The 26,532-nt window shown below is 40.9% G+C and overlaps 1 protein-coding gene across 7 annotated transcripts in view; it reads left to right on the plus strand.

The window, feature by feature from the left end:
• The window catches only part of Vwa3b (von Willebrand factor A domain containing 3B), a 256,834-nt gene that overhangs the window by 149,709 nt on the left and 80,593 nt on the right, over nt 1-26,532 (plus strand). For 6 of the 7 annotated variants that reach the window (XM_058578290.1, XM_058578291.1, XM_046440342.2 and 3 more), the window contains 6 exons: nt 3,005-3,143; nt 4,311-4,442; nt 17,087-17,185; nt 19,618-19,800; nt 22,212-22,339; nt 25,064-25,215. In XM_058578290.1, coding sequence (XP_058434273.1) covers nt 3,005-3,143; nt 4,311-4,442; nt 17,087-17,185; nt 19,618-19,800; nt 22,212-22,339; nt 25,064-25,215 — 833 coding nt within the window. The remainder of the gene's footprint in view (nt 1-3,004; nt 3,144-4,310; nt 4,443-17,086; nt 17,186-19,617; nt 19,801-22,211; nt 22,340-25,063; nt 25,216-26,532) is intronic. The other variant, XM_058578292.1, reaches the window with a different exon arrangement.

Raw genomic sequence — 26,532 nt, forward strand, 5'->3', positions numbered from 1 at the left:
TGTTGTAAGCTGGTGTCTCTGCCCTCTGGATGGTGGAGGTAACCAGGGTGGGAAGACTGGTCCTGGCGCAGGGTGCCTGGATGCTAGGAGTGGCACCCGCCAATCCCTGCAGAAAGACTGCACCTCACTTCTCTCTTTTTGGGACCGCTCGCTCCTATGACCTGAGCGCCCTGTACTATTTCCCTCTTTTGTCTGGAGATTTCCCAGTTCCTGGTCTCTCCCTCTCCCCTAGCAGTCAGTTCCCAATTGAGGACACTCTCACCCTGGGGCTCCCATGGGTGGTTCCCAGGTCGCACTGCACACCTGTGTTGGGCACCTACTATGTTGGGTTTCCGCTGCTGGGGATGGGGGGAGGTTGGAAACCTGGTACCTGGCCACTGGAGATCTGATCTGGGAGTGGCCCCCACCTAATATAGAGAGAATGTTGAGTCAAGATGGTGGCGATCTGCTTTCAGTGCCTGGGTGTCTGGTGGGGTGGGAGGAGCCTGGTGAGGTGGGAGGAGCCTGGTGAGGTGAGGGGAGCCTGGTGAGGTGGGGAGAGCGGGCGATGGCATTGTGCTGTGGGTAGGTAGCAGCTGAGTGACTTGTGTGGGAGTGGAGCGAAGTCTTGGCGACCTGCAGATGTGTTCATGGGTGATTCTGCTAAGATGCTTGCGGAGCCTTGTGTGGGCTGGAACTTCAGGCTTTGGGTCCTGCTCGAATGCTGAGGCCCTGAGCCTTGCGCGAGGTCACAGAACTGGTGATTTCGGTAGAGAGCAGCTGGACAGGGTCCTCTAACGCTCTCAGAGATGGAGTATTCCAACTAGGCGAGATCTGCGGGCGCGGCAGCCCGGGGCGCAGGGCAGCTCACTCCCTTCCCACTGCCATGTTTTCTCTAAGCTCTTGACTATATTTTCTTCAAATATTTTTTTCTCCTTATCCTGTCCTTCACAGACTCTAATGTTGTATATTGGCCTCAGAGGCTCTAATTACATATATCTTAGGTGCCTAGATATTGTTCTATGGGCCATTTATTCTCTGTGAAAGTGTTAAAATCTTTTTTTCTTGGTTGCATTTCAAATTATTCCTATGGCTATTTATTTGAAAAAATCTTTCCCTGATTTTTTCTTCTCCGACTTTTAATGTAATGTTAATATTTTGCTGCATATTTTTCATTTCAGATATTGTGTCCCTCTGGAAATTCCACTTGGATCTTTTTTATGTCTTCCATTTCTCTATTTCTGTTCTTACTTCTCCTTCTTGAACACATGAATTACATCTCTAATGGCGTGTAGCCAATTCCATTGGGTATGTTCTTTTGGGGTCTGTTTCTATTGATCACTTTTTCTTCTATCATGAATAATATATTCCTGTTTCTCTGTTCTGTTAATTTTTTATTGGATACCAGAAATTTTGAATTATACCTTGTTGGGAGCTGGATTTCACGAGTTTGTTATTGTTTGTTTGTTTTGTTTTGTTTCTTGGTACCAGGGATTGAACCCAGGGATGCTTAACCACTGAGCCACATCCCCAGCCCTTCTTATTTTTTATTTTGAGACAGTCTCCCTCAATTGCTGAGGGCCTTGCTAATTTGCTGAGGCTGGTTTTGATCCTCCTGCCTCAACCTCCCGAGTCACAGAGATTACAGGAGAGCGCCACAGTGCCTGGCCACTGTATTTTTATGACTGTTCTGTGATGTGGTTCAGTTACTTGTAATCAGCAAGACCCTGACTTTTGTTAGCATAGGTCCAGAGTTTATTCCAGGGCTCATTTGGTCCTGTGACAAGCTAATGCCCTTTGAGGGCTCCCCTTGATTCTCCCTGCATTAAGGAGGCTTAAACGGCCCCTCTGCTGGTTGGAAGGTGCTTTCTTCCTAACCTGTGTGAGCTCTGAGGAGTTGGGCCACTTCCTCCTTCCCAGTGATTGGTTCCCTGGCTTCAGTAGTTCCTTCCCCAGCTCTTAGCCAAAATCTGGAGGGCACTTTTCTGCAGATCTCTGGAGCATGTTTCTCTCTGTCTCTCCTCATGACCTCAACGCTCTCCCTCTTTCTAAGCTTCTGTGCAGTGACGGCCTCTTCAATATTTCTCCCTACAGATTCTGGTTGCTTAGGTCTTGCTGAACTCTGAACAGTTTCAGGTCTTTTCTCTCCCCTCCTTCCCTAATCCTGACCTTCCAGGTTTTCTTGGCAGCCTTGAACTTCAGTAACATCCCATGAGGGGCTACAATAGCAGTCCCACTCACACAGCTACCTGGGGCTTGGTTGTTACGGGGCCCTGAGCTGCCTGATACTGTCCATAAGCTCCTTAGGAACATCAGGCATATTCTGCTCTACCATCTTGATGGTAGTTAGCAGGATTAGAAGAACAAATGGTCTGAATTCATAGCTGAGGGTCCCAATGTATCAGGTAACTAGTAGTAATTTCCTCTTGGCTTTAGCTCCCACGTTGGGTTTAGTTTTCTTTTTTTTTTTTTTTTATGAAAATGTTTTTTATTTTATTTTTTTTTGAAGATTATTGAAGACTCAGTTTTTTATTGATCCAGAATAAGAAAACTTCTGTAAGAATGAAATGCTGTATGTCTGACCAGTACCAGTATTAGTTCTTCATAGGCATTAGGAACAAAACAACTTTTAGTTTTTATTAATCAATGAGCTGAAGTTTTCCATAGTGCTCATAAATATATGTTTAAAAAAAACAATTGCTTTTCTATGAAGCTTTGGCATAGATCTTCTTTTTTTTTTTTTTTTTTTTTTTTTTTTTTTTTGTGGGTTTAGTTTTCTTCCTACTGATTTCTTAGTTCTGTTTTACTTGGAAGAATGAGGGTCAGTGGAGGGGGTTGGAAAGGCAGCTGGCCCAAATGGAGGATTTTCTACAGGAAAAACTTCAAAGTATCCATTCACTGAAGATTGGGTGTAGGCAATGTATCCCACAGCTCTGGCCACTGAAGAGCATCATTCCATTGTAAGGAAGATGACCTCATGGCCTGCAGGCTCTGACCATTCTTTTTGAAACTTTTTCCCTCCTAGGATTAAATGGCTAGAGGACAGGAGCCAAATCCTCTTTGGAAAGGTGCGTGAGGATTGTGTCTACGTCCTCATCGATACGTCTCACTCCATGAAGAGCAAACTGGACTTGGTGAAGGACAAGATCATTCAGCTTATACAGGTCAGAGGGCGTGGTCAGGTCTGTGCATTCAGGGCCTGTGTGTTGCAAATGCATCTGTACCAACCACCATCCAGTGGCCACCAGCAGAGGACAGGGAGATTTTACACCCCATAAGGATGCCAGTTCAGAAAAGGCTCCCCTTTGCCCATTAGAGAATCCTCAGTTCCCCTTTAAAGCAGACCTGTCCTCTATTGGGTCCTTTAAGCCTCCTGTGGGTTACTGAAGGGAGATCCTATAGCCACTGCTTCAGGCTTTCTCTATCCTGAATCTGTGATACACCGAAAGCTTTAGAAAGCTCTGTTGTTTCCCAGATATTTATTATCTTAGCCTTTTTATTTTAATTTCCAGCATTTATTATGAATGAGTGTGTCCCAGGGTAGATTCATGGGAGGATACATGAGGCTGATGAATAGAAGCTCCCACTTCTGACTCTGCCTGCGCTGGCCGCAGGTTGTCTGACCTGAAGCAGGTCCTGACTTCAATTTCCATGTCTGTGAGTGTGTACGATCATGCTCACAGGGTCTGTTGTATTAGTTACAGAAATAATAGTGGGGAGTGTTTGAAAAAAAATAAATAATAAATAAATATAATAATTACTATATTTATATTATTATAATTATTATAATAATTATTATATTTATTTATTATATTTATAATAATAATAATAAATAAATAAATAAATTCAGCTTTTGATCTGACCAAGCTGTGTGGGAGAATGATGGACAGATAGAAGGCAAGTCAATAATCTGTAACTGAAAAATGGTTTTTCCCAAAAGATGGTAATCAAAATGATGAAATCATTTCAGGTTTCTTTTTTTTTTAAGAACATTATATTTAGTGTGCACATTTAGCATACCATTAATATCAGTATTAAAGTCAATATTTAATGCCACATTATATGTATAAACGTATACATATTTGTGATATCTATAATAAACATTCATACCTTCTTATATACATTTGGAAGGGTCTTGGCATTCAAACTATGTATAGATTTTATTTAAATGCCTTTTGTACCAGAAAAGATTTTTTCTATTGAACATAATTTTTAAGCTTCTAGAACTAAAAATAGATATTCTAGTGATTAAATATATTAGGCTAAGAGCTGCCCTGAGCTTTTCTTACATTTGAGTGGTTTTATGGTTAAGTAATAATTGTCTCTTACAGGAACAGCTGAAATACAAAAGTAAATTCAATTTTGTGACTTTTGATGGTCAGGCAGTTGCTTGGCGGGAAAAACTTGCTGAAATCAATGAAGATAATTTGAAAGCAGCTCAGTCCTGGATTAGAGACATTCAGGTAAAATAGAGATGAAATCTTGGTGAACAAGCCTAAGATTTTTCAAATGTGTACTGAATTTATTCACAGGATAGGAATTCTTCTTCTTTCTTCTTCTTCTCCTTCTCCTTCCCCTTCCCCTTCCCCCTCCCCCTTCCCCCTCCCCCTCCCCCTCCCCCTCCCCCTCCCCCTCCTTCTTCTTCTTCTTCTTCTTCTTCTTCTTCTTCTTCTTCTTCTTCTTCTTCTTCTTCTTCTTCTTCTTCTTCTTCTTCTTTTTTCTTGGTACTGGAGATTGAACCCAGGGTCACTTAACCACTGACCACTGAGTCACATCCTCGGTCCTTTTTATATTTTATTTTGAGACAATTGCTTAGGGCCTAAATCTCTGAGGCTGGCCTCGAACTTGTAATCCTCCTGCCTCCGCTTCCTGAGCTGTGGGGATTACAGCGTGTTGACCCCTGCCTGGATGGATAGAAATTCTTGAGAAACATTTTGAGCTATAGGATGGCAGTACTTTCACATGGACATTCATTTTGTTTATAAAGGTCACATTAATTTCAACAGCTAATATCTTAAGGTTTAGATAAGTCTCTATTCACAGGATAGCCATCCCTCAGTATCCAGTGGGGATTGGTTCCAGGACCCCATGCACCCACCCACCACACACACACACACACACAAGGATACCAAAATTCCATGGATGCTCAAGTCCTTACAAAAAATGGCATCATATTTGCATAGCCACCAGCCTACTTTAAATCACCTCTGGATGATGATGCCTAATACACTACAAATGCTATTAAATAGTTATTACATTAGGGAATAGCAACGAGAAAATAGTCTATGTACAGTACGGACTCAGTTTTTCCCCCCATTTTCCATCCGTGGTTGGTTGAATCCTTGGAGACCCGTAGATACCAAGGGTTGGCCGAGCTGTTTCCTGATGGGTCCTTGGCTCAGGTCTCAGACACTTAATGAAAACAAATGTCAAAATATAACATTTTTTTTTTGTTGTTGTTCTCAGTTGTTCATTTCTGTCTCATGTGACACTTCATCATCATTTTGAAGGATCTATGGCAGATCTTCACTGTGAACTTTGTTCAGGAGAAATGAACTTGTGGAGATGGGCGGTACAGTCTGGGTGTGCAGGGCTGAGAGCTAGAGGAGAAGGCCAGCAGGACACAGGGAGAGGGCGACATCGTCCCTGCGGATCCGCGTTTCCTTTGCAGACCTTGAGAGCTGCTGGTCTTGGTGTTTACCATTCAGGAGGAATTTCCTTTCCCTACATCCCTCAACTAGAACTTATTTTGATTTTAAAAGTTCTACAGAACCACGTGACATGCCAGATACTTGAAAGACACTAAAATCGAAACTGAGTTGTTAAAAAGTTAAATATCACAAACATCTTTAGAGTTGGCTAGAGTCCCAGCTTTGACAGGAGGGCCACAAATGGACAGCAGCAGACCTCCCTAAATCTCCCTAAATTTCCCTAAATCTGATGCCAAGATGCATCAGGGTTCCCTTGGGATTTGAATTTTTAAATGGGAAAAGGAGGAGAAAGAGGAGGAGAGGAAAATATGTTCTAGTGTGTTCTAAAAGAAATGATAATACTGATAATTTTTTTTTTGTACCAGAGATTGAACCCAGGGGTGCTTAGCCACTGAGCCACATCCTCAGTCCTTTTAATATTTTTATTATTTAGAGACAGGATCTCACTGAGTTGCTTCGGGCCTAACTAAATTGCTGAGGCTGGCTTTGAACTTGTAGTCCTCCTGCTTCAGCCTCCTGAACCTGTAAGATTTTGACCTGACTGGGCATCTTATCCTGAGAAAGAGTCTGAAGCTCAAGCCCAACTTGCTTAATTTCCAGAATGAATCAAGGAAGCTACTTATGACACATGTTCTCTCTTACAGACTATAGGAAATATCTTGTTCACCCAGAGCCCATTATTTTTTAGGGTTGTGATAACAAAATATTATGTATGTAATCTCAGTGGATAAATAATGAATAAACTCAACCATCTATTTAGATTTTAGCCTTTTGGCCAAAACCATAATTATAATTGTTTTGGGAAAGCATAGTTCTGCTATCTTTAAAAATCTGCATTTCTGCTCCTTGCCTGCTTACTGAGTGTCCAAAATTCATTTTCAAGATGACCAATGCAAAAGAAAATGTGTGGTATATATACATAATAAAATATGACACAGCCTTAAAAGTATTATTTGCAACAACATTATGAAAACATTACATTAAGAGAAACAATCTAGTACAGGAACACAAATACTGCATGATCTCACTCATAGGTGACATTGAAAAATGTTGAACTCATATCACAATAGGTGGTTGTCAGGGCCTGGGTGTGGGGGACAAGGAAGAGGGAAAGGTTAGTGAGGTGCATAAAGTTTCAGTTAGACAGGAAGAATAAGTCCTAGAGATCTATTCCACAGCATGGTAGCTATAGTTAATAAGAACATAGACTTGAAAACTGCTTAGGGAGTAGACTTTGAGTGTTCTCATCATTAAGAAAAACACACAAGTTAATGGATATGTCAATCAGTTTGATCTAAGCATTTCTCAGTGCATATACATATCAAAGCATCATGTCACAGACCATTAGTATATTTAATTATTACCAATAAAGAATAAATTAAAACAACAGTAATAGAGATGACCAAATTCTCCTGTTATTCTTTGGCTAGTTTGTCTAGTAATCGATTATGTACACCCAGGACACCACTCCTGGTGTCCTGTACCTGCTTTGTGCTGGTCTTATGGAGCAGTGGACACAGCCATTCTGAAGTCCACAGAGGGGAAGCCTGTGTCAGCACCCACTGGGTAGCTGGGGGTGAGGCCTGGTGGGAGGAAATTGGAAGAGCAGGTGCAAAACAGGCACCTTGACCATCTCCCTAGGGTCCCGTGCGTCTGGCTTCCTCATAGCTCTCCACCATCTTTTCAACATGGCCCACCAATGGCTTGTCAACCAAGGACTAATGAAACTGGACTCGAAGGGAGAAGTTGTTCTAATGACCCTCTGGGCTCTATTTCTGTGGCCCAAATCCTGCATGAAGGTTTAGTTTTGTTTTAAATTTTAAATGATTTTTACAAAATTTGCCCAAAACCAGTATATATTCCAGGAGCCTTTCTGCTAACTTTCCCTAACGTGAACACCTGACGTGGCCGTGGTTATTTACCAAAACTAAGAAATTCACATTGACACTATTAAGGAAAGCAAAGGCTTCAGAGTCCTATGAATGTCCCTTCTGTGTGCCAGGATCTCACATTGCATTCAGTTGCAATGTCTCCTGTCTTCTTCAGTTGGTGACAGTTCTTCTGTCTTTCCTTGTCTTCCATAATCTTGAAACTTTTCAAGAATTCTCATGAGATATTTTGTAGAATGTCCTGCAGTTTGGTTGGTCTGATGCTTTCTCACAATGAGATTAGGGTTATGGATTTTGAAGAAGAATCTCACCAAGCCATCTGCCTTTCCCAGCATGGTACCCAGGCACATGGGATGTCAAAATGCCTTATCATCAGAGATGTTGACACTGACCATTTCACTAAGGTGGTATCAGCCAGGTTTCTCCCCTGAAAAATTAATATTTTCCCCCTTTTTAACTAATGAATGTCTTGGTGGAGATACTTTGAGGCTATGCAAAGATCCTTTGATCCTTAAACTTTTGCCCACTAATTTTTGCATTCTATGGCGATTCTTCTCTACAGCAAGTATAAATGAGCTAGTGGTGATTTTCTATTTCCTTTACTCCTTTTACATTTATTTTTTGCAAGCTTCTATAAAGAAGAGGTTCCATTTTCCTCCTTTTATTTGTTCACTCATATATTTGCTTTATTATGGGCTCCTGGGGATTTATTTTATTCTTGAAATTATAACCTAACACTGTTTTTTTTTTTTTTTTTTGTTACTGAAGTTATTTCTACCTTGGCAATTGAGAATTCTTTCAGGCTGCCTCCTGTGTCTTTTAAACATGAATCCAAAGGCCGGGCATAGTGGCACGTGCCTGTAATCTCAGTAACTTGGGGGCTGAGGCAGGAGGATGATGAGTTTGAGGTCAGCCTCAGCAACTTAATTAGGCCTTAACCAATTCAGTGAGACCCTGTCTTAAAATAAAAAATAAAAAGGGCTGGGGTTGTAGCTCAGTGGCAAAGCACCCCTGGGGTCAATCTCTGGTCCCCAGAATAAATAAATAAGAATCCATCTTTTACCATCTCACCCCAGTAAGATTGGCAGCCATTATGAAGTCAAACAACAACAAGTGCTGGCGAGGATGTGGGGAAAAGGGTACACTTGTACATTGCTGGTGGGACTGCAAATTGGTGTAGCCAATTTGGAAAGCAGTATGGAGATTTCTTGGAAAGCTGGGAATGGAGCCACCATTTGACCCAGCTATTCCCCTTCTTGGTCTATTCCCTAAAGACCTAAAAAGAGCATGCTACAGGGACACTGCTACATGGATGTTCATAGCAGCACAATTCACAATAGCAAGACTGTGGAACCAACCCAGATGCCCTTCAATAGACGAATGGATTAAAAAAAATGTGGCATTTATACACAATGGAGTATTACTCTGCATTAAAAAATGACAAAATCATAGAATTTGCAGGGAAATGGATGGCACTAGAGCGGATTATGCTAAGTGAAGCTAGCCAATCCCTAAAAAACAAATGCCAAATGTCTTCTTTGATATAAGGAGAGTAACTAAGAACAGAGTAGGGACGAAGAGCATGAGAAGAAGATTAACATTAAACAGAGATGAGAGGTGGGAGGGAAAGGGAGAGAAAAGGGAAATTGCATGGAAATGGAAGGAGACCCTCAGGGTTATACAAAAGAACATACAAGAGGAAATGAGGGGAAAGGGAAAAATAATACAAGGGGGAGAAATGAAGGTCAGTACAGGGGGTAGAGAGAGAAGAGGGGAGGGGAGGGGAGGGGAGGGGGGATAGTAGAGGATAGGAAAGGTAGCAGAACAGGACAGTCACTAGTATGGCAATATGTAAATCAATGGATGTGTAATTGATGTGATTCTGCAATCTGTATATGGGCTAAAAATGGGAGTTCATAACCCACTTGAAGCAAATTGTGAAAGATGATATATCAAGAACTATGTAATGTTTTGAACAACCAACAATAAAAAAAAAAAGAATCCATCTTTTTTTTTCTTTTTTTATGTTGTATTTGCTGACTTTCTGGCATAAAAATATGTTTTATAATCATCTTTTTAAAACATTTATTTTTTAGTTGTAGTTGGACACAATATCTTTATTTTATTTATTTATTTTTATGTGGAGCTGAGGTTAAACCCAGGGCCTTGCACATGCGAGGTGAGCGCTCTACTGCTGAGCCACAAACCCAGCCCTTTCATGATCATCTTAAGTTTTCCCAGCCCCAATCCTAAAATCTACCAGTTCTTCAAGGAATTCTCATTCTTTACTAGAAATTATATTTAGAAACCAAGATCATGGTAGTTGATGTGCTTGTTGCTACTGGATTGTTTCATTACTTTCAGACCTTCTCAGTGGAAAGAAATGACTGGGGGTGGGGGTGGGGATATATATCAAGTTGTTGATTTTAAGGGCATGAAATTATTTATAATATTTCCTATCCTTCCTCTCATATATAAATCCAGAATCTACAAACATCTGGATTTCTGTATCTATTTATCTGTATCTACATTAAATACACTGTGAGTTCACATTGATACCTCTGGCTCCAATTTGGAGCCACAGGTTAATTGGTAATGGACCTACTTGCCTATTTGTAACTTCTATGGACCAATCCCCAGGGAGGCCGGGACAGATCTACCTGGGGGAGTCTTTCCTATTTCATCGAATGAGATGTTTCTTCTTTTGCCAACACCACACTGTCTTTATTACTATAACTTTACACTAAGTCTTGAAATCACCTGTCACAAATCCTCTTTCTTCTCTTCAAAAATTTTTAGTTATTCTAGTTCCTTGGACCTGCCTTATAAATTTTGGAATCAATTGTCGAAATCTACAACACAAATGTGCTAGGATTTTGATTGGGATAGCATTAAGCCCATAGGCCAGATTCAGGAGAGCTGACATTTTAACCCTGTCTCTCCCTCTTCATTTATTTAGGTCTTTTTGTTACTATCATAAATGGTACTTTTAATTTTTAAATTTTGTTTTATTACAAATGATATTTGTATGATGACATTGTATCTTTAGGCCTTACTAAACTCACTTGTTCTAAGAGATTTGTGATAGATTACTTAGGATTTTCAGTGATATTATCTATGATTAGAAATGATTTTCTGTATAGCTTTTATCTCTTTTTCTTGCATCAATGCAATGGCTAGGACTTTCATATTGAATTAGAGTGATCCAAGAGGACATCCTAATCTTACAGGGAAAGGTTTCTATCTTTCACCGTTAAGTACTTTGCTAGCTATGGTGGATTTTGTTGTAGGTGGTGGTTTTTTTGTTTTTGGTTCCTTTTTGTCAGTTATGATTTTTTTGGATTAATGAGGTTCCCCTCTATTCTTGGTTTGCTGAAAATTATTACCATAAATGAATGCTGAATTTTGTCAGATGTGTTTTCTACATCTATTAGTTCACAAATATGGTAATCTATATAGTTCACAAATATGGTGAATTACATTGGTTTAATTGCTTTTGAATGTCAAATTGACCTTACACTCTTGAGATAATTACCACTTGTTCATGAGGTTTTATACATTTCATATATTCTGCATTAGATTTGTCAAAATATCTTGTTGAGGATTTTTGTGTCTGTTCATGAGGAAGGTTAGTCTGTAGATATTTTTTCTCAGAAATAATGTTCTAGTTTGATTCCAGAGAATATAGAATTTGTAATAAGGGTAGAGAGGTGTTCACTTTTCTTTTTCTCCTGAATCTGACCTATGTAGAATTGGTGTTATTTTTTTCTCTTTAACTGTTTGGTTGAAATTACCAATGAAACCATTTGGGCCTTGATTTCTTTTTGTTGGAAGGTTTTAAAGTATGAATTCACTTTCCTTAATAAATATGGGACTATCAAGATTATCTGAATATTTTTGAGTTAGTTTTGGTCATTTGCTTCTAGAAGGAAGCGATCCATTTGTTTGAAGTTGTTGATTTTAAGGGAATGAAATTATTTATAATATTTCCTATCATTCCTCTCATTTTTGTGGGGTTTACAGTGATGTTCCTTTGTTCACCTGTCATATTGGTTAATTTTGTCTACTTGTTTTCCTTTTCAATTTTATTGATTTTCATTGATTTCTTTGTTTATTTTTTGTTTCCTTCCTCCTGCTTGCTTTGAGTTAATTTTACTCTTCGTTTTGGGGGTTCTTGAGTGAGGAGCAAAGATTGTTATTTTGAGATATTTCCTTTTTTCTAAAGTAAGCTTTTAGTGTCATCAACTTTATGTTAGCTGCATCCCATAAATTTAAATGTTTTACTTAATTTTCACTCAACTCTTATTTAATTTTAATTTTATCAGTAATTTCTTTTCTTGAACAATGAATTATTTAAAGCATGTTCTTTTATTTCCAAGTGTTTGAAGATTTTCATATTGTCTTTCTGTTATTAACTTGTGTTTCAATTCTATGATGGTTGAGGACATGCTCAATATGACCTCAGTTCTTTTAAAATTGTTAATTGTTGTTCTGTGACTCAAGATTTGTTTATGTAAATGTTTGATATTTGTTTGAAAAGACTGTATATTCTACTATTGGGTGGAGAGTTCTATAAACGTTAATTAGATCTGGTTTGTGGATCGTGTCATTTAGTTCTTCTACACTGTTGCAAAGTGTTTAGTTGTTCTGTCAACTATGGATATTGAAGAACCTAACCATAATTCTTGATTTATCCATTTTTCTTTTCATTTCCATCAGATTTTGCTTCATGTATTTTGGAGCTCCATTGTTTGATACATACATATTTAGGATTCTTGGTGTATTGAGCCCTTTATCTTTATGTAATGTCCCTTTTTGTCCTTAATAATTTTCTTTGCCTTCTTTAAAGTGTATTTTTTATGCTATTAAGGTAGTTACTCCTGCTTTTTAAAAATAAATCTTTGCACAATGTGTCTTTTCCTTCCTTTTGCTTTCAACCTGTCTATGTTGTTTTGCTTGAAGTGAGTTTCTTGCAGACAGCATATGGTTGCACTCTTCAATGTCTGTCATGTAATTGGTACATTCACAGCATTTGCATATCATTGTTGATATTTAAAGCTTAATTCTCCCATTTAGTTATTGTTTTATGTGTGTTTCCTGCTCCTCATTTCTTTTTAATTTGACTTCCTATGAGTTATTTGACCATTTTTTAATGTTCTATTTTGACTTATTTATATTATTTTTATACTTTGCTTTGCATCATTAATGATTGTTCTAGGGATCTTCCTTATAATGATTGTTCGGAGTAGTTTGTAACAGCCTAATTTTGATGTTTTACTGGTTTAAGTGCACAAACCTTACTTCCACTTAGGTCCCCTTACTCTCACTATTTAAAAAATGTAATTAAAGTCTTTCCTTCATAAATATTACATACCATATTAGAGGGTGCTAAACTTTTGCTTCAGTCATGAAACATGATTAAAAAAAACTCATGAAGTTAAGAATTGTATATTAGGTTTACTTCTTTTTTTCTTCAAATATTTATTTTTTAGTTTTAGGTGGACACAGTATCTTTATTTTATTTCTACATGGTGCTGAGGATCAAACCCAGTGCCTCATGCATACTAGGTGAGCACTCTACCACGGAGCCACAACCCAGCCCCTAGGTTTACTTCTATTTACCCATTCCATTGTTCTTCTTTCTTTTTCTGAAAGTCTAATCTCTCTTCTTTAAATGTTTTCTTTCTATTTGAAGAGCTTCCATTAGCCATTCTTTAAGGACAGGTCTTCCAGAAATAGATTCTCATAGTTCTCAACCTGGGAAAATATTTACCCCAGCTATATCATGATTTATAGTTAGCAGTTCATTTATTTCAGCCCTTGAAACACAATGTGTTTCAGATAAGAGGTGACTGTCATTTGAATTGATATTCTTTCATAGATGCTACAGGTACTATTTTCCTTTGGCTGTTTTTAGAGTTTTCTCCTTTTTAGTTTTCAGAAATTTAAATATAACATGTACTGGTGTGGGTTTCTCTCTCTCTCTCTCTCTCTCTCTCTCTCTCTCTCTCTCTCTTTTTCTCTTTGGAGTTTTTCTTAACTTCTTGAATTGTGTTTTTTGTATCTTACACCAAATTTTGTGATTTTTTAAAGTCATTACTTCTTAAATGATTTTCAAATTTTTCATTCTTTCAATTCTTTCTTTGAAACTCTCACAGTAGAAAGATTATGTCTTCTTTATTATCCCACAGATCTCCAAGGCTCTTCTGCCTCATCAGTAGATAGTTTTCTCATTCAAAAGCAGTATCTCTGGTTCTTGATATGATGAGTGATTTTTTAAAAAATTGTATTCTGGACAATTTGATAATTATGTCAGGAAACTAATCCCACTTGAATCTTCTCATTTAGCAGGCATTCGCTGTTTAGATTTAGCATGTTTGTTCTGGTTTCAATCTGCAAGTTTCATTCCAGTGACAGTTTGGTTTTCGGAGCCATCTTGTGCTCCGAAATCCCATTTGCTGCTGTCTGCAGAGGTGCCAGGAACTTGGGCTGCCTGCTGTTTCTGGGTGACCTCCAGGGGTGCAGGGGCAGAAGTTGCTGCCTGAGTCTTCTTATGACAGGGGTAAAGATGCAGGGAAAGCAAGTCCCTCACCTGGCATGTGCTCTCTGGAGTTTTTTTTTTTTTTTAATTTTTTTAGTTGTAATTGGTACAATATATTTATTTATTTATTTATTTATTTTTATGTGGTGCTGAGGATTGAACCCAGTCCCTCAAGCATGCAAGGCAAGTGCTCTACCACTGAACTACAGTCTCAGCCCCTCTGGGAGTTATCTTATGATTGCCACCACCACTGTCACTATTCTGGCCTCAGAGGAGCTTTGCAAATAAAATTACTTGCCAATTCCTGAGCAAAATAGGTGTCTGGAACACCCATCATCTCTTCTACCTAGCTTACTGATCTTTTTTTTAAAAAAATATATTTATTTATTTATTAGTTGTAGTTGGACACAATATCTTTATGTATTTATTTATTTTTATGTGGTGCTGAGGATGGAACCCAGAGCCTCGCATGTGCTAGGTGAGTGCTCTGCCGCTGAGCCCCAGCCCTACCCCCTACTGATCATCTTCCCCTGCCATCTCACCCTGAGAAGCCTTTAGCTGCCTACTCAGTTAGAGCAAGATGCGTCCTATGGTGGGCGTGGGCCGTGACAGCTTTTGCCCAGTATTTGCTGGTGGTTTTCCAAGCCTCCTGCACTGCCTGCCAACCCCCCTCAAGACATAAAGTTTGGTCTGGCTTTGTAAGTTATGTCCCCTACCTAGCAAAATGCCTAGCAGGTGGGACTTCAGTGCTTACTGAATATCCACAGAAAGGAAATGAAATCAGATGAAGGTGACCGAGGTTGAGAGCAGCTGGGTGGGTCAGGGCGCAGAGTGCCCCATTGGTGTCTGGTCTGTGGCCTGTGGTGAGGCTTGGGAGACACCTTGGGCAGAGGCTTGGATGCGTGTTTGGCCATCAGTTTTGGTTCTCTTCCTATCCTGATTCTCCATATGGGAGGCAGAGCCTCTTCACCTGTGGAAGTTGGGGGTCCTGGCCTCCCATCAGCTGGAGAGAACGTTGTATGAACCAGGCCCCACCAGGCAGAAAAGCCTCGTGGGCTCTGAGTTGCAAGTCAGCGATTCCAGATGGTGCCAGCAGGGACTCTGTGGCAATGATGGCAAGTGCAATCTGATGTAGCTCCTTGGGTGACAGGGACAGCAGGCTGCTGGTCCAGCTCAGAGCCAGCACCTCCAGTGTTGGCGAAGCAAGGCGTAGCATCTGGTGTTTGGCAGCAGAGCTGCAGCGGGGTTCCACCAGGCAGGTCTGCGGCAGGATCAGAGGCCTTGCTCCCAGTGTGAGGTCCTAAACCATGTTCTCCTGCCAGTTGGGTAAGGCTGTGAGCCATCCCATGTCCTTTCCATAAATTCCTTTCTTCTTGGGTCAACCACAATTAGTTTTCTTGCTTATAATTAAAGCTGGACTGATACCCTGGGCCTGAGAGGAGTGGACAGGCTTAAGGAAACAGTTAGGAACCTCCAAGTCCTGTATTTCTTACTAATAGTCTCTTAGTATTATTTTTGCATATTAAGTAGAGTGCATTCCAGCTGGGCACGGTGGCACATGCCTGTCATCCCAGTGGCTCGGGAGGTTGAGGCAGGAGGATCACGAGTTCAAAGCCAGCCAGGCACTAAGCAACTCAGTGAGATCCCATCTCTAAATAAAATCCAAAATAGGGCTGGGGATATGGCTCTGTGGTTAAGTAACCCTGGGTTCAATCCCCAGTATAATAAAAAAAAAAAAGGAAAGTGCATTCCAGTGAATTTAAATTTGTCTGAAAGTCCATCTTTTTCTATATTGATGAAGCATTAAAAAGATTTTCTAATTTATAATTGTTTAACATAAGTTAAATATCATTTATCTCTCTTAACATATACCATGTGTATAATTTTACCTTTTTTATATGAAGAGTTGTGGATGGTGTTATGATTGATATAATGTGTAGGAGAGAGAATGAGCCATAACTTATTCCCTTTGATTCTGATTCTGACTGGAACAATCATCCCTTAATAGCCCTGGAGGATTGGCTCTAGAATCCCCCAGGATACCAAAATCTGCAGATGCAATAGTATTTGCTTATGCACATATCCACCTATGTGCTTTAAATAACCTTTAGATTATTTATAACACCTACTACAATGTAAATGCTACATAAATAGTTGTTCAACTGTATTGTTTAGGAAATAATTAGAAGAAAAAAGTCTGTACATGTTCAGTACAGATGCAAATTTTTCCCCAAAGATTTCCAATCCATAGTTGGTTGACTCCATGCGTATAGAATCCATAGATTTGTGCCAACTGTAATTGAATGTTTATTTCTATGATATATAAAACAGCATTTAGTCCCCCACTCAATACCACGCACTTGTGTAAGACCTAATGTGCACATGAACTTCTGTAGTCGCTAGAACCTATTAGATATATCCCTGTACTATTGTTAGACTGCTAATGATATCATGCTCGTGTTTGCCAAATGTTGGATATCGTGAGTAAATCTGGGTTTGAAATAAACACAATCCCTACCAGGGTGCATCTGGGCTGTGTGTTTAAGCTCTTTTGACAGCTGGATGAGATGTAACTGAGTTTGCATCCCATGAAGAAACCCAAAGATAAAATTGCATTAAGATTTCTGTCATCAAGACAGGAAACCCACAGTCCTGGCTGCTAACAGTTCTTGTACTGCCTAGAAAGAGACTTTGGTGACACACCGAGGGATCTGGTGTCTTGAAATCATTGGACTTAAATTATTATTATTATTCTTATTAATTTTTTTAGTTGTAGGAGGACACAATACCTTTATTTTATTTATTTATTTTTATGCGGTGCTGTGGATATAACCCGGTGCCTCACATATGCTAGGCAAGTGCTCTGCCACTGAGCTATACAGCCCCAGCCCTAATGATTATTTTTGGAAGCAGAAAATAAACACCACTCGTTTGTGAGATCTCTGGGTACCTCTTTTTCCCCACAGGTTGGAAGCTCCACGAACACCCTGGATGCCCTACGAATTGCTTTTGCTGATAAAGAAACACAAGTGATCTACCTTCTGACGGACGGCAGACCTGATCAGGTACTTATTTTCGAAGTTGGGACTCCCCAGCACACTGAAAGTGAATGCTGAGAATGGGTTTGGGGGACCTTTTCGATGACCTTAAAGAAGTGGTTGAGAGGTGTCCCTTGGCTTAGGGATCCAGAACTGAGGTGAGAAGACGCACTGGGGAATTCCTTTGTCTGCCTCAGCTCTGAGGAGCCTTGTGACACACACACCCACGGTCCTGGAGACCAACCCGGAAGGGGAGGTGTCTGCCTTCTGTTGGAGTCTGGTTTACACTTTACTGCAAACTGAGAGTGAGGAGAGTCTCCCCCCGCCCCACACACACACCTTTGAGGACTCAATCTAAACATGTCACTGCACAACATCCTTGGCTTTGCCCCTAATTTTAGCACATTCCTCATTTAAACAAAGCATGCCTTTCCAGTGAAATGTTCTTTGTTTTGTTTAGCCCGACTGGGAAATATTTGAAAGGTTCTGGAGAAGCCTGTTCAGCTTCTCTTGAGCTTTGTGAATGAAAGAGGAGAGTCGCAGCCCTTAAATAAACACAGGGATTTCCAGGCCAGCACAATGTAAATTACCCACTGAAGTGAATTACTATCAACTGGTTTCCTTCCTCGACAAATGTTTACATAGGCAGACTGCTAGGCAAATATCTGAGAATATCCTGTGTCAGATGGTTCATGGAGTAAATCAGTTGGAATTTTTCCCCCCTCAGCATTGGCTGTATGGCAGAGAGGCAGCATGTAAAGTGACATTTTATTTTGAGTGGTTTTCCCATGAACTTCGCTGTGTTTTCAATTGGGAAGCAGATTCTTGCATCTCTCTGATGTTCCCCGTGGGATACCAAGGTTAGAGGCTACGCAGGTGAACCATAGCTCATCCTGCCTGAGGGGCGTCTGTCCTTAGGGGGACGAGCTGGACGTGCCTAGACAGTGAACTCTAATACAGTCCAGGGAGCCGGGCTGCCCGCCCTAGGCCTAGGCCCCGAGAAGGATGACAGCTGTAGGAGATGGAGAGACCAGGGCAGGGCCCACCGGGGAGACCACACTGCAGCTGAGTCTGGGAAGAGGAGAAGGAATGTTCTGATCAGAGGAGATGAATGGTGACCTGAGCAGGAGGGACAGAGGTGTGGACATGGGGTGGAGGCTGGGTCAGGGAAAGAGGCTGAGGCAGGGCTGAGATGAGAAAGTCGGGTTGGGGAGGTGTGAAGGTTCCTGAGTGCCCCGTTAAAAGGGTGGGCATTTCTCAGGGAGAACCTGCAAGAGGACCATACTGTCCCATCATCCAGGCTTTAGAAGCATGCCCAGTAGTGCCAGGGAAAGGCTGGCTCTGCTCTGCCTCCTGCCTATACCTTGGAAAGGACTAGGAACAGCTGTGGGCAGCAGCAGCAGGAACAGGGAGGTGGGGACCCTCTCCTGAGATCAGATGGCAGCCAGAAGACGTGTGACTGGTTTAGGAACAGGAATGGGGTAAGGAGAAGGTAGGAGCAGAGCAGAAAGGCATCGAGGTGACCAATTTCTGGCTTATTCCATTATGTGATTAAGGATTGACATTTAACTTTCAGGGAGCAGGAGGTTCGCAGGTGCTGGTGTTATGCACATGGAGTGCTTGGATGTTCAAGTTCTGGAAACATGAGGCTCCATCTGATTTGGGAAAGACGTTGGCTAGGCGTTCTGATTGAAGAGTCATCTACACAGGGCGTCTTTTTCTTTTTAATAAACTTATTTTCTTAATGTTTGTATTAGATGAGACTTAGAAAATATGGATAAGCATAAAAGAAGACGATTGAAATCACTCATGATTTAATTCTGTGCTCTGCTTTGCTTTCATCTAATATTCAAAACACTCCTCCAAGTCACGAGGAATTCTTCAGAGGCCTCCTTCTCAACGACTGCATCATATTCTGTTTTATGGGCTTAATCAGGATTTTTGACTTAAGGATCCATTTTGTTATTCAATTTTTGAATACCCATACATTCACGTGGCCCAAATTACAAAGGTACAAAAGGCATATGGGGAAAGTTCTCCCCCTCACCCCACGCACCAGCTAGGAGGCAACCGAGGCCACCAGTTTATGTTAGGCCGACAGAAATGTATCTATATAGAGATTCTTTCTTCAAATAAAACAGACGTTAGCGTATTCTACACGCGATTCTGCATCTTCACAGGGACCCTGAGCTTAGGAGCACCTCAAGTTGAGCGACTTGGCTAAGCAAATCTCTCTCCGTGCTGCTTCTTCCCATTGAAGTGCGAGACCTGGGAGGACAAGGGCCTCATATTGGTCTACGTGCTCTCACTGTCTGGCGGTGTCCCTTCATTGCATTGAAACGACACATTTACAAAAAGCCCATTATCCCTATGTGAAGAATCACTATTTCAGTATTTTTCTATGACAAATAGCAAGGGTTCTCCCACATCTTTGTTTTCCTTTCTCTTTTCTATTTCAGCCACCTGAGATGGTGATAGAACAAGTCAAAGTTTTCCAGAAAATTCCTATTTACACCATTTCCTTCAATTACAATGACAAGATTGCGAATGAATTTTTGCAAGAGCTTGCTTCTTTGACGGGAGGAGATTTCCATTCTTATAAATTTGGTTGCAAGGATCCCATTCCTCAGGAGGCTCTTCAGGTAAGAGCTTGATGGGCTAAGCACAGAGTGTTCATTTATTTTAACATGACTGGTGGAGGTGCAGGGGCAGTCAGTACCTTAGTAAAAAACAGTAACCACAGAGAAAACCAAATCAAGCCAACAAACTGGTTAACAAGTATACCAGCATTTCTCAGAAGTGGCTCAAGGGCTGAATGTGGTGGTGCATGCCTGTAATCCCAACGGCTCAGGAGGCTGAGGCAGGAGGATCACAATTTCGTGACCAGCCTCAACCTCTTAGTGAGGCTCTAAGAAACTTAGTGAGACCCTGTCTCCAAAAGGGTGGGGAGGCACTGTGCCTTATATGGCTTAAATTACTGTGGAAACCCATGGACAGAATATCCTAGCCATCAGGATTCCAGAGTGGGTCCCTTAGATTCTCAATGTGGCTTCTAAAAAGTGATTCCCAGCTTCCCATATGCTCTGGTTAAGTTTTCCCATGGAGAGTGGAGGAAGAGCCACTGATTCCAAGTCCTTCCAGACACTGGGTGTCCATTCTGCAACCAGATCTCCCAGTTAGTCTGGCGCTGAGGCTGGGGATGTAGATCAGTGGTAAAATGTCCCTGGGTTCAATCCCCAAGGACCATCTGAACTGGGGCACAAACTCCAGGGTGCCACTGTGGAACTCTAAATTAGGCTGTGGGCACAGAGGCCCAGGAATTTTAGGGTAATGTGTTTTCTTCTAAACTTTTTATTATGGAAAGTTTCAAAAGTCTCAAAGTGCAAGGACCCCAAGAACACCATCACTCAAATTTAACAACCATCAACATTTTGTCAAACTTTAGGACATTCAAGGGTCCCTGGGGTTCATGTGTGATGTTTGTTAACCATTGCTATATACCCATATTTGTGATACTTTCAAAAATTTCCAATGTAGGGTAGTTGTCTCCTGACTTCTCAGACTATGTGACCATGTGACCATCTGAAAAAGCAAAAAGTTCTCAGGGGTTATTAGGGGAAATTAAGTACGATTCTATTTGCCAATCCTTCAATCTTGGCCAAAGGGTATATACTTTAAGAATGCCCTTCTAGTAGCTCAGTGATAGAGCGCCTGCCTGGCATGTGTGAGGCACTGGGTTCGATTTTCAGCACTGCATATAAATATGATAAAGGTCCATCAATAACTAAAAACAAAATTTTTAAAAAGAATGCTCTTCTATATAGGAGTGTGCTTCTTGAATTATTGTATGCCCTGGGGTGAAAGGTGGGCTGCAGACTTGGAGAAGGTCTCTGCAAATGACATATTGAAAAAAGGGTGTGAAGAACTCTCAGCACTCAACAGTAAAAAGCAAAACATCCCATCAGAAAATAGGCAAAACACGTGCACACACTTCATAGAGGAGGATCGTGGTGTCAGATAAGCTCATGAAAGGTTCAGTATCATTAGCCTTGGAAGAATGCAAACTGGACCACCATGAGACATCCCTGCACACCCTTCAGAATGGCAAAAAATCAAAAACTGTGAGAAAACAGAGTGCTGGAAAGGGTGAGGAGAAACTAGAAGATCAACACACTGCTGGTGGGGTTGGATACTGTTACACCCATGCAGGATGCTAAATGAGAATGGCTGACTCGACCTTGCATCTGCAAGGATGTGGAGGGAATGGGACTCTCATGCATGACTGATGGGAACGTAAATGGAACAACCATATTGGGATACTTTGATAGTTTCCTTAGAATTTTGACATCAGCATCTGTATGATCCAACAATTCTACTTCTAGTTCCCACCGTGAGAAATGGAAGCAGATGTCCATACACAGGCTTGCACACAAAAATTTATAGTTTTATTGACAGTAGCCCAATCCTGGAAATAGCTCACCTGTGCATCAGCAGGCAAATGGATAAATATTGATATTTAGCATACCATGGGATCATCCTCAGCAACAAAATGAATGCGCTCTTGATCCATGCTACAGCATGGGCGAATCTCAAAATGATTATCCAAGTGAAGGAAGCCACACAAGAAAAGAGCATTTGCAGCACGGCTCCATTTATATAGAATTCTAGAAAATTGAAATTAACATATCATAGCACAATGCCCATGAGAAATTTCTCAGGAATTGGGAAGAGGGGTTATAGGAAGGAGGGCAGATTTGTCATGGAGTAGGAGAGAATTTGGAGGGGGAGTGGCAGATACATTCCTTCTCTTGATCATAATAACGATCTCAGGGGTGTGAATGTTGAAACTTCAAGCCGTACACTTCATATATGTCCAGTTTATTATGTGTGAAATACCTGTCCATAAGTGAGTTAGAAATTCATAATATAGTATAAGAATCCCGTGGAAGTCTTCAGATTCTTCTTTTCCCGATGCAGTCCATTTTCTGCTAGAGATGTTTGAGATGGGAACTCTGATGCAACCTCATGATGTCCTCACTTCTCATTGCAACAGAATGAAGATGTGATTCTTTTGGTTCAGGAGATGGAGCAGGGCTACAGTGACCTGGAGAAGGTGCAAAGTCTTTATTCCAAGTCCTTGATCATGGACTGGTGGTACAACGGAGAGAAGGAAGAAAGCAAGTGAGTTCAAGGGACCGCTCGCTGACCCCTGCCTGGGGGTCCTCGCAGACACTATCCTCGCTCTCCTTGACTTCCCTCTCTAAAATGCTTCAGGAGATTTATTTTAGTGTAAGAATCACATAGTATAGATTAGTTAGGATTTTTTTATTTTAGCAGAGAGAATAATTTAATAGCAATCCATGGTCTTGAGAAAGCCACTTTCATGCTCTATCAAGTGTGGACAGGTCCCCTAACCCAAGCAGTGTCAGGACTGAAAGGTGCTGTATAATGAAGGAGCTTTAACTTGGAGATAAGGAGGCCCCGGCCTGGGCTTCCCGCAGAGGGCTCTTGGTGAGGGCCTAACTTGCCTCTGCACCTGTCCATCACTGCCGGCCTCATTTCCTCATTGCTCTTTCTTTCTTTCTTCATTTGTTTTGACACAGGGTCTCACTAAATTTCTGGGGCTGCCCTGAAGTTGGGATTCTCCTGCCTCAGCCTACTGAGCAGCTGGGATGACAGGCGTGCACCGCACCGCTGTGCCTGGCTTTAGGTTCCCCATCTTTGACTTGGAGGCTCGAGTGGGAGGGTTTTTGTTTTCCAGCCTATAGTATAATACATTTCTAATTCTTAGTTAAACCCCAAATCAAAAATATTCCCAGGCTGGGGATGTGGCTCAAGCGGTAGCGCGCTCACCTGGCATGTGTGGGGCACTGGGTTCGATCCTCAACACCACATAAAAATAAAATAAAAAATATATATATATATATATTCCCAACACTCAGGAAATGTGTCAGAAACTCATTAAGATGATTCAAGGGTCTGTGACCAGACATTCCAGGGTCACAGCGTACCCTGCCAAGAGGGTATCTTTTTATTTAAGAGCAAAACGGAAAGAAATTGAAGAAAAAAATAAATCAGAATTTCTTGTTCATCAAAATCGACTGTCTTCCTGTTAGCAAATCAAGCATTTTACAGTATTATTTTTCAAGTATTTAGGAAAACATAGGTACATCTTCTAAACTCAGCAAATTTAGACAAAAAAAACCAAGACTCAAACAAATGAGCTGCTCTTAAATGTACATTCCCTTCTGTGTACTTTCAGGCCTGTACCTTAAATCCATTCTTACCCTTTTTAATCAAATTTGAGATCTCAGGATACAAAGAGCAGCTATTTCTTAGAAAGTTGACTTGGTTAGTTGGCTATGTCTGCTATTTGAGTGGTGGATGAAGTCCTTTTTATTTTTATTTATTTTTTGTCTGTTTATTTTAGTGTTATTTTTAAGGGCTGGCGGGAGCAGGTCCTGGAGTTGGACAGAGAAACATTTTAATATTTCCCCTAGTACATGATGGGTGACCTTGGGCAAGTCACAGAATTTTTCTGGGCCTGAGTTCCCTCCCCAGGGTGGATTAAACAAGAGTGTGTCCAGCACATGATAAAACAGTCTTGCTTAACGTGATGGGAAGTCCTAACCATAGCCCTTCATCCTGCAGATACCAGGCTTCTGAACTTCCTTTTAACTTAACATTAGGAAAAGTTATTTTGCCCTCTTATCTGTGGTCAATCCCAAACTTCCTTTTTCTAGTTTTTCCAGCAGAAGAAAATATTTAACAGCCCCCAAATGCTTTTTCAAACATCTATTGAGAACAGGTTGTACACAGGGGACCTGGGACGCACATGAAGGTGCGCTTGATCTTTCTGCCAGGGGATGCACCCTGTGGGGACCATCACACAAAGGATTCCAGGATATGGGGTGGGTGCTTTGTGGGGGCATTTGGTGAGGTGTGAGGCAGGCTGGTGAAGGAGAAGGAGCACATTTTAAAGTGGTAGAGTGGGAGAATGTTCTGGAAACCTTCCTATCTGTGGCTATTGTGTTCTGAGCTTCAGAGAAAGAAATGTGTCAGAAAATAGTCAAGCATTTCTGGATCTTTCTTGGCTCCAGATCTTCCCCAGAATGGATGGCCGCCATCTCTTCCTCGGTTGGGGAGGTCCACAGTGGGAGTTTCCCTTCTCTGGCCTTTGTAAGAGCTTGCTGGTCAACCTGACCCTATGATTAGAAAAATGGATTTCTGTAAATCAGACGTGGTAATACCAGGTGGTCCCTCTGTTAGCCCCTGTATCAGCCCTACCTAGTTGGTCCTCCCACCTTGGTGCCAATCCATTAAGGAGTACATGGTTTTGAGAAAAAGGAAAAAGAAGGTTTATTGCTTTGCTATGAAAGAAGAAACACAGGGGACTCTTGTCCCAGACTCTGTGATTCTGCCCATTCACAGGAACAGGAGTCTTTTATAGAGGTGATTCAGAGAAAATGAGATTAGGGAGGAGAGATCAGGAAGGAGAAGGTTAGGGAAAAGAAGATTGAGAAAAAGAAAAAAAAATGTGCATTTTAAAGCCACAAGGGGTAGAGTCAAAGCATCAAGTGAACCCCTGTTGGGGGTGCACAGGTGAAATTTCCTGAGGAATAGACAAGGAGAGTGAAGAAGTTTCAAGAAGACTGTGTAACTTCAACGGGGTCGCCCAGTGAGGAACAGATCTGTGGTGGGAGCCACATGTTCCCACTGACTCTTCTGCAGGGGCAGGGGTAGACGGCTATTTTTAATTTCCAATAAGGGAGGGCTCCTTTCTTTAAATTTGCAGTATTCAACATGAATGCATTTATTTAAGTCTTCCTTCTTGATGGGAGTTTTCTTTTTATTTATTTTTTTTCTTTTTCTTTCTTCGTCTGTGTTTTATCTAAATACAAACAGGCATCAAAAGGAAATCTCTTCTATGGTTGCAACCCCAGAAAAATGTGCTAAAACTCAATCTGATGTTGAATCAACACAAATCTCACCCTTCAATATATTGAAAGTACCCTGGGACCTTTCAAATCAGCAGAAGAGGAAAGGCCTCCATGCAGGTATCAGTGAACACAATGGCTTCTTTCTTTTGGCTGGTTTCCCTTCAATACAAGAAAATAGACTAGAACCAAACACACAGAGAATTTCTTTTCAAGCCCTAACCTGTGGGTTTTATTGTTTTGGTGGTATTTGTGATTGAGCCCCTAGCAGTGTGCTTTTCCACTGAGCTAGCCTCAGCCCTCTCAGCCCCCATGGGGTTTTTCAATTAAAATTCTTATTGAGATTATTATATATTTTCATGCTCCCCTAGAACTACCCTATACCCTGCTTCCGCCAATGGTAATATCTTTCAAAATAATAAACCAGGATCCTGACATTGATATAATTCACAAATCATAGGTTGTCCCAGTTTTATTTATGTTTATCCGGGGTGTGTGCGACCATCTGTGTTTAAGAAGAATTTCATCACCAGAGGAATCTTTCATATTGCCCTTTAATAACCATATCACCTGCCTTGTGTATCCTTTTTTCTTAAATTGGCAACCAGTAGGTTTCTATTTCTAAAATGTTGGAATTTGAAAAATATTGTGGTATGACCTTTTGGGACGGGCTTTTGTCACTCAGTACTTCCTTGGAAACTCACCCAAGTTTCCGCCTGTGTCAGTGGTTCATTCTTCTTCATTGCCGAGTAGTATTCTGAGAAATGGATATACGTACCACAGTTGAAATGTCTTCAGCATTTATCTGTTGAAGAACATCCAAACCATTTTCAACTTCTGGCTGTTACCAATAAAGCAGTTTCTGAACATTCATTACAAGTTTTATGTAACATAAGTGTTTGTATTTGGGATAAAATGTCCAAGAGTGTGATTTGCCAGATCACGTGGTAATCGAATGTTTCATTGTTAAGGATATTGCCAAACTGTTTTCCAGATTGACTGTACCATTGGGCACAATGAATGAGTGGCCCAGTCACTCCATACCTTCATCAGCACGAGCTGTCACTATTTTCTATCTTAGCCCTTCTGATAGTGGCTGCATCTCCCTAATTGCAAATTATGTTGAGCCTCTCTTCCTGGGCTTATTTGCTCTCTGTGGATCATCATTAGTGTGTGCCTGTGTTTTGCCCGTTTTCTAAATGAGTGGTTTGTCTTTCCTGCTGATTAGAAGAAGTCTTCATATCGTCTAGAGACGGGATATGTCCTCGGCATATGTTTTTTCGCTATCTGTATCTTGTCTTTTCATCCCCTTAACAAGGTCTTTTGCCAAGCAAAACCTTTTGATTTCAATGAGTCCAGTTTATCAGTTTTTCCATTCACAGATCCTACTTTTGGGGTCAAATCTAAAAACAAATATTAATTCTTGAAGATTTTATT

The sequence above is a fragment of the Marmota monax genome, unplaced genomic scaffold, assembly GCF_021218885.2.
Source record: "Marmota monax isolate L192 unplaced genomic scaffold, Marmota_monax_Labrador192_F-V1.1 WCK01_AAM20220418_F8-fsc00210, whole genome shotgun sequence".
Taxonomy (NCBI): domain Eukaryota; kingdom Metazoa; phylum Chordata; class Mammalia; order Rodentia; family Sciuridae; genus Marmota; species Marmota monax.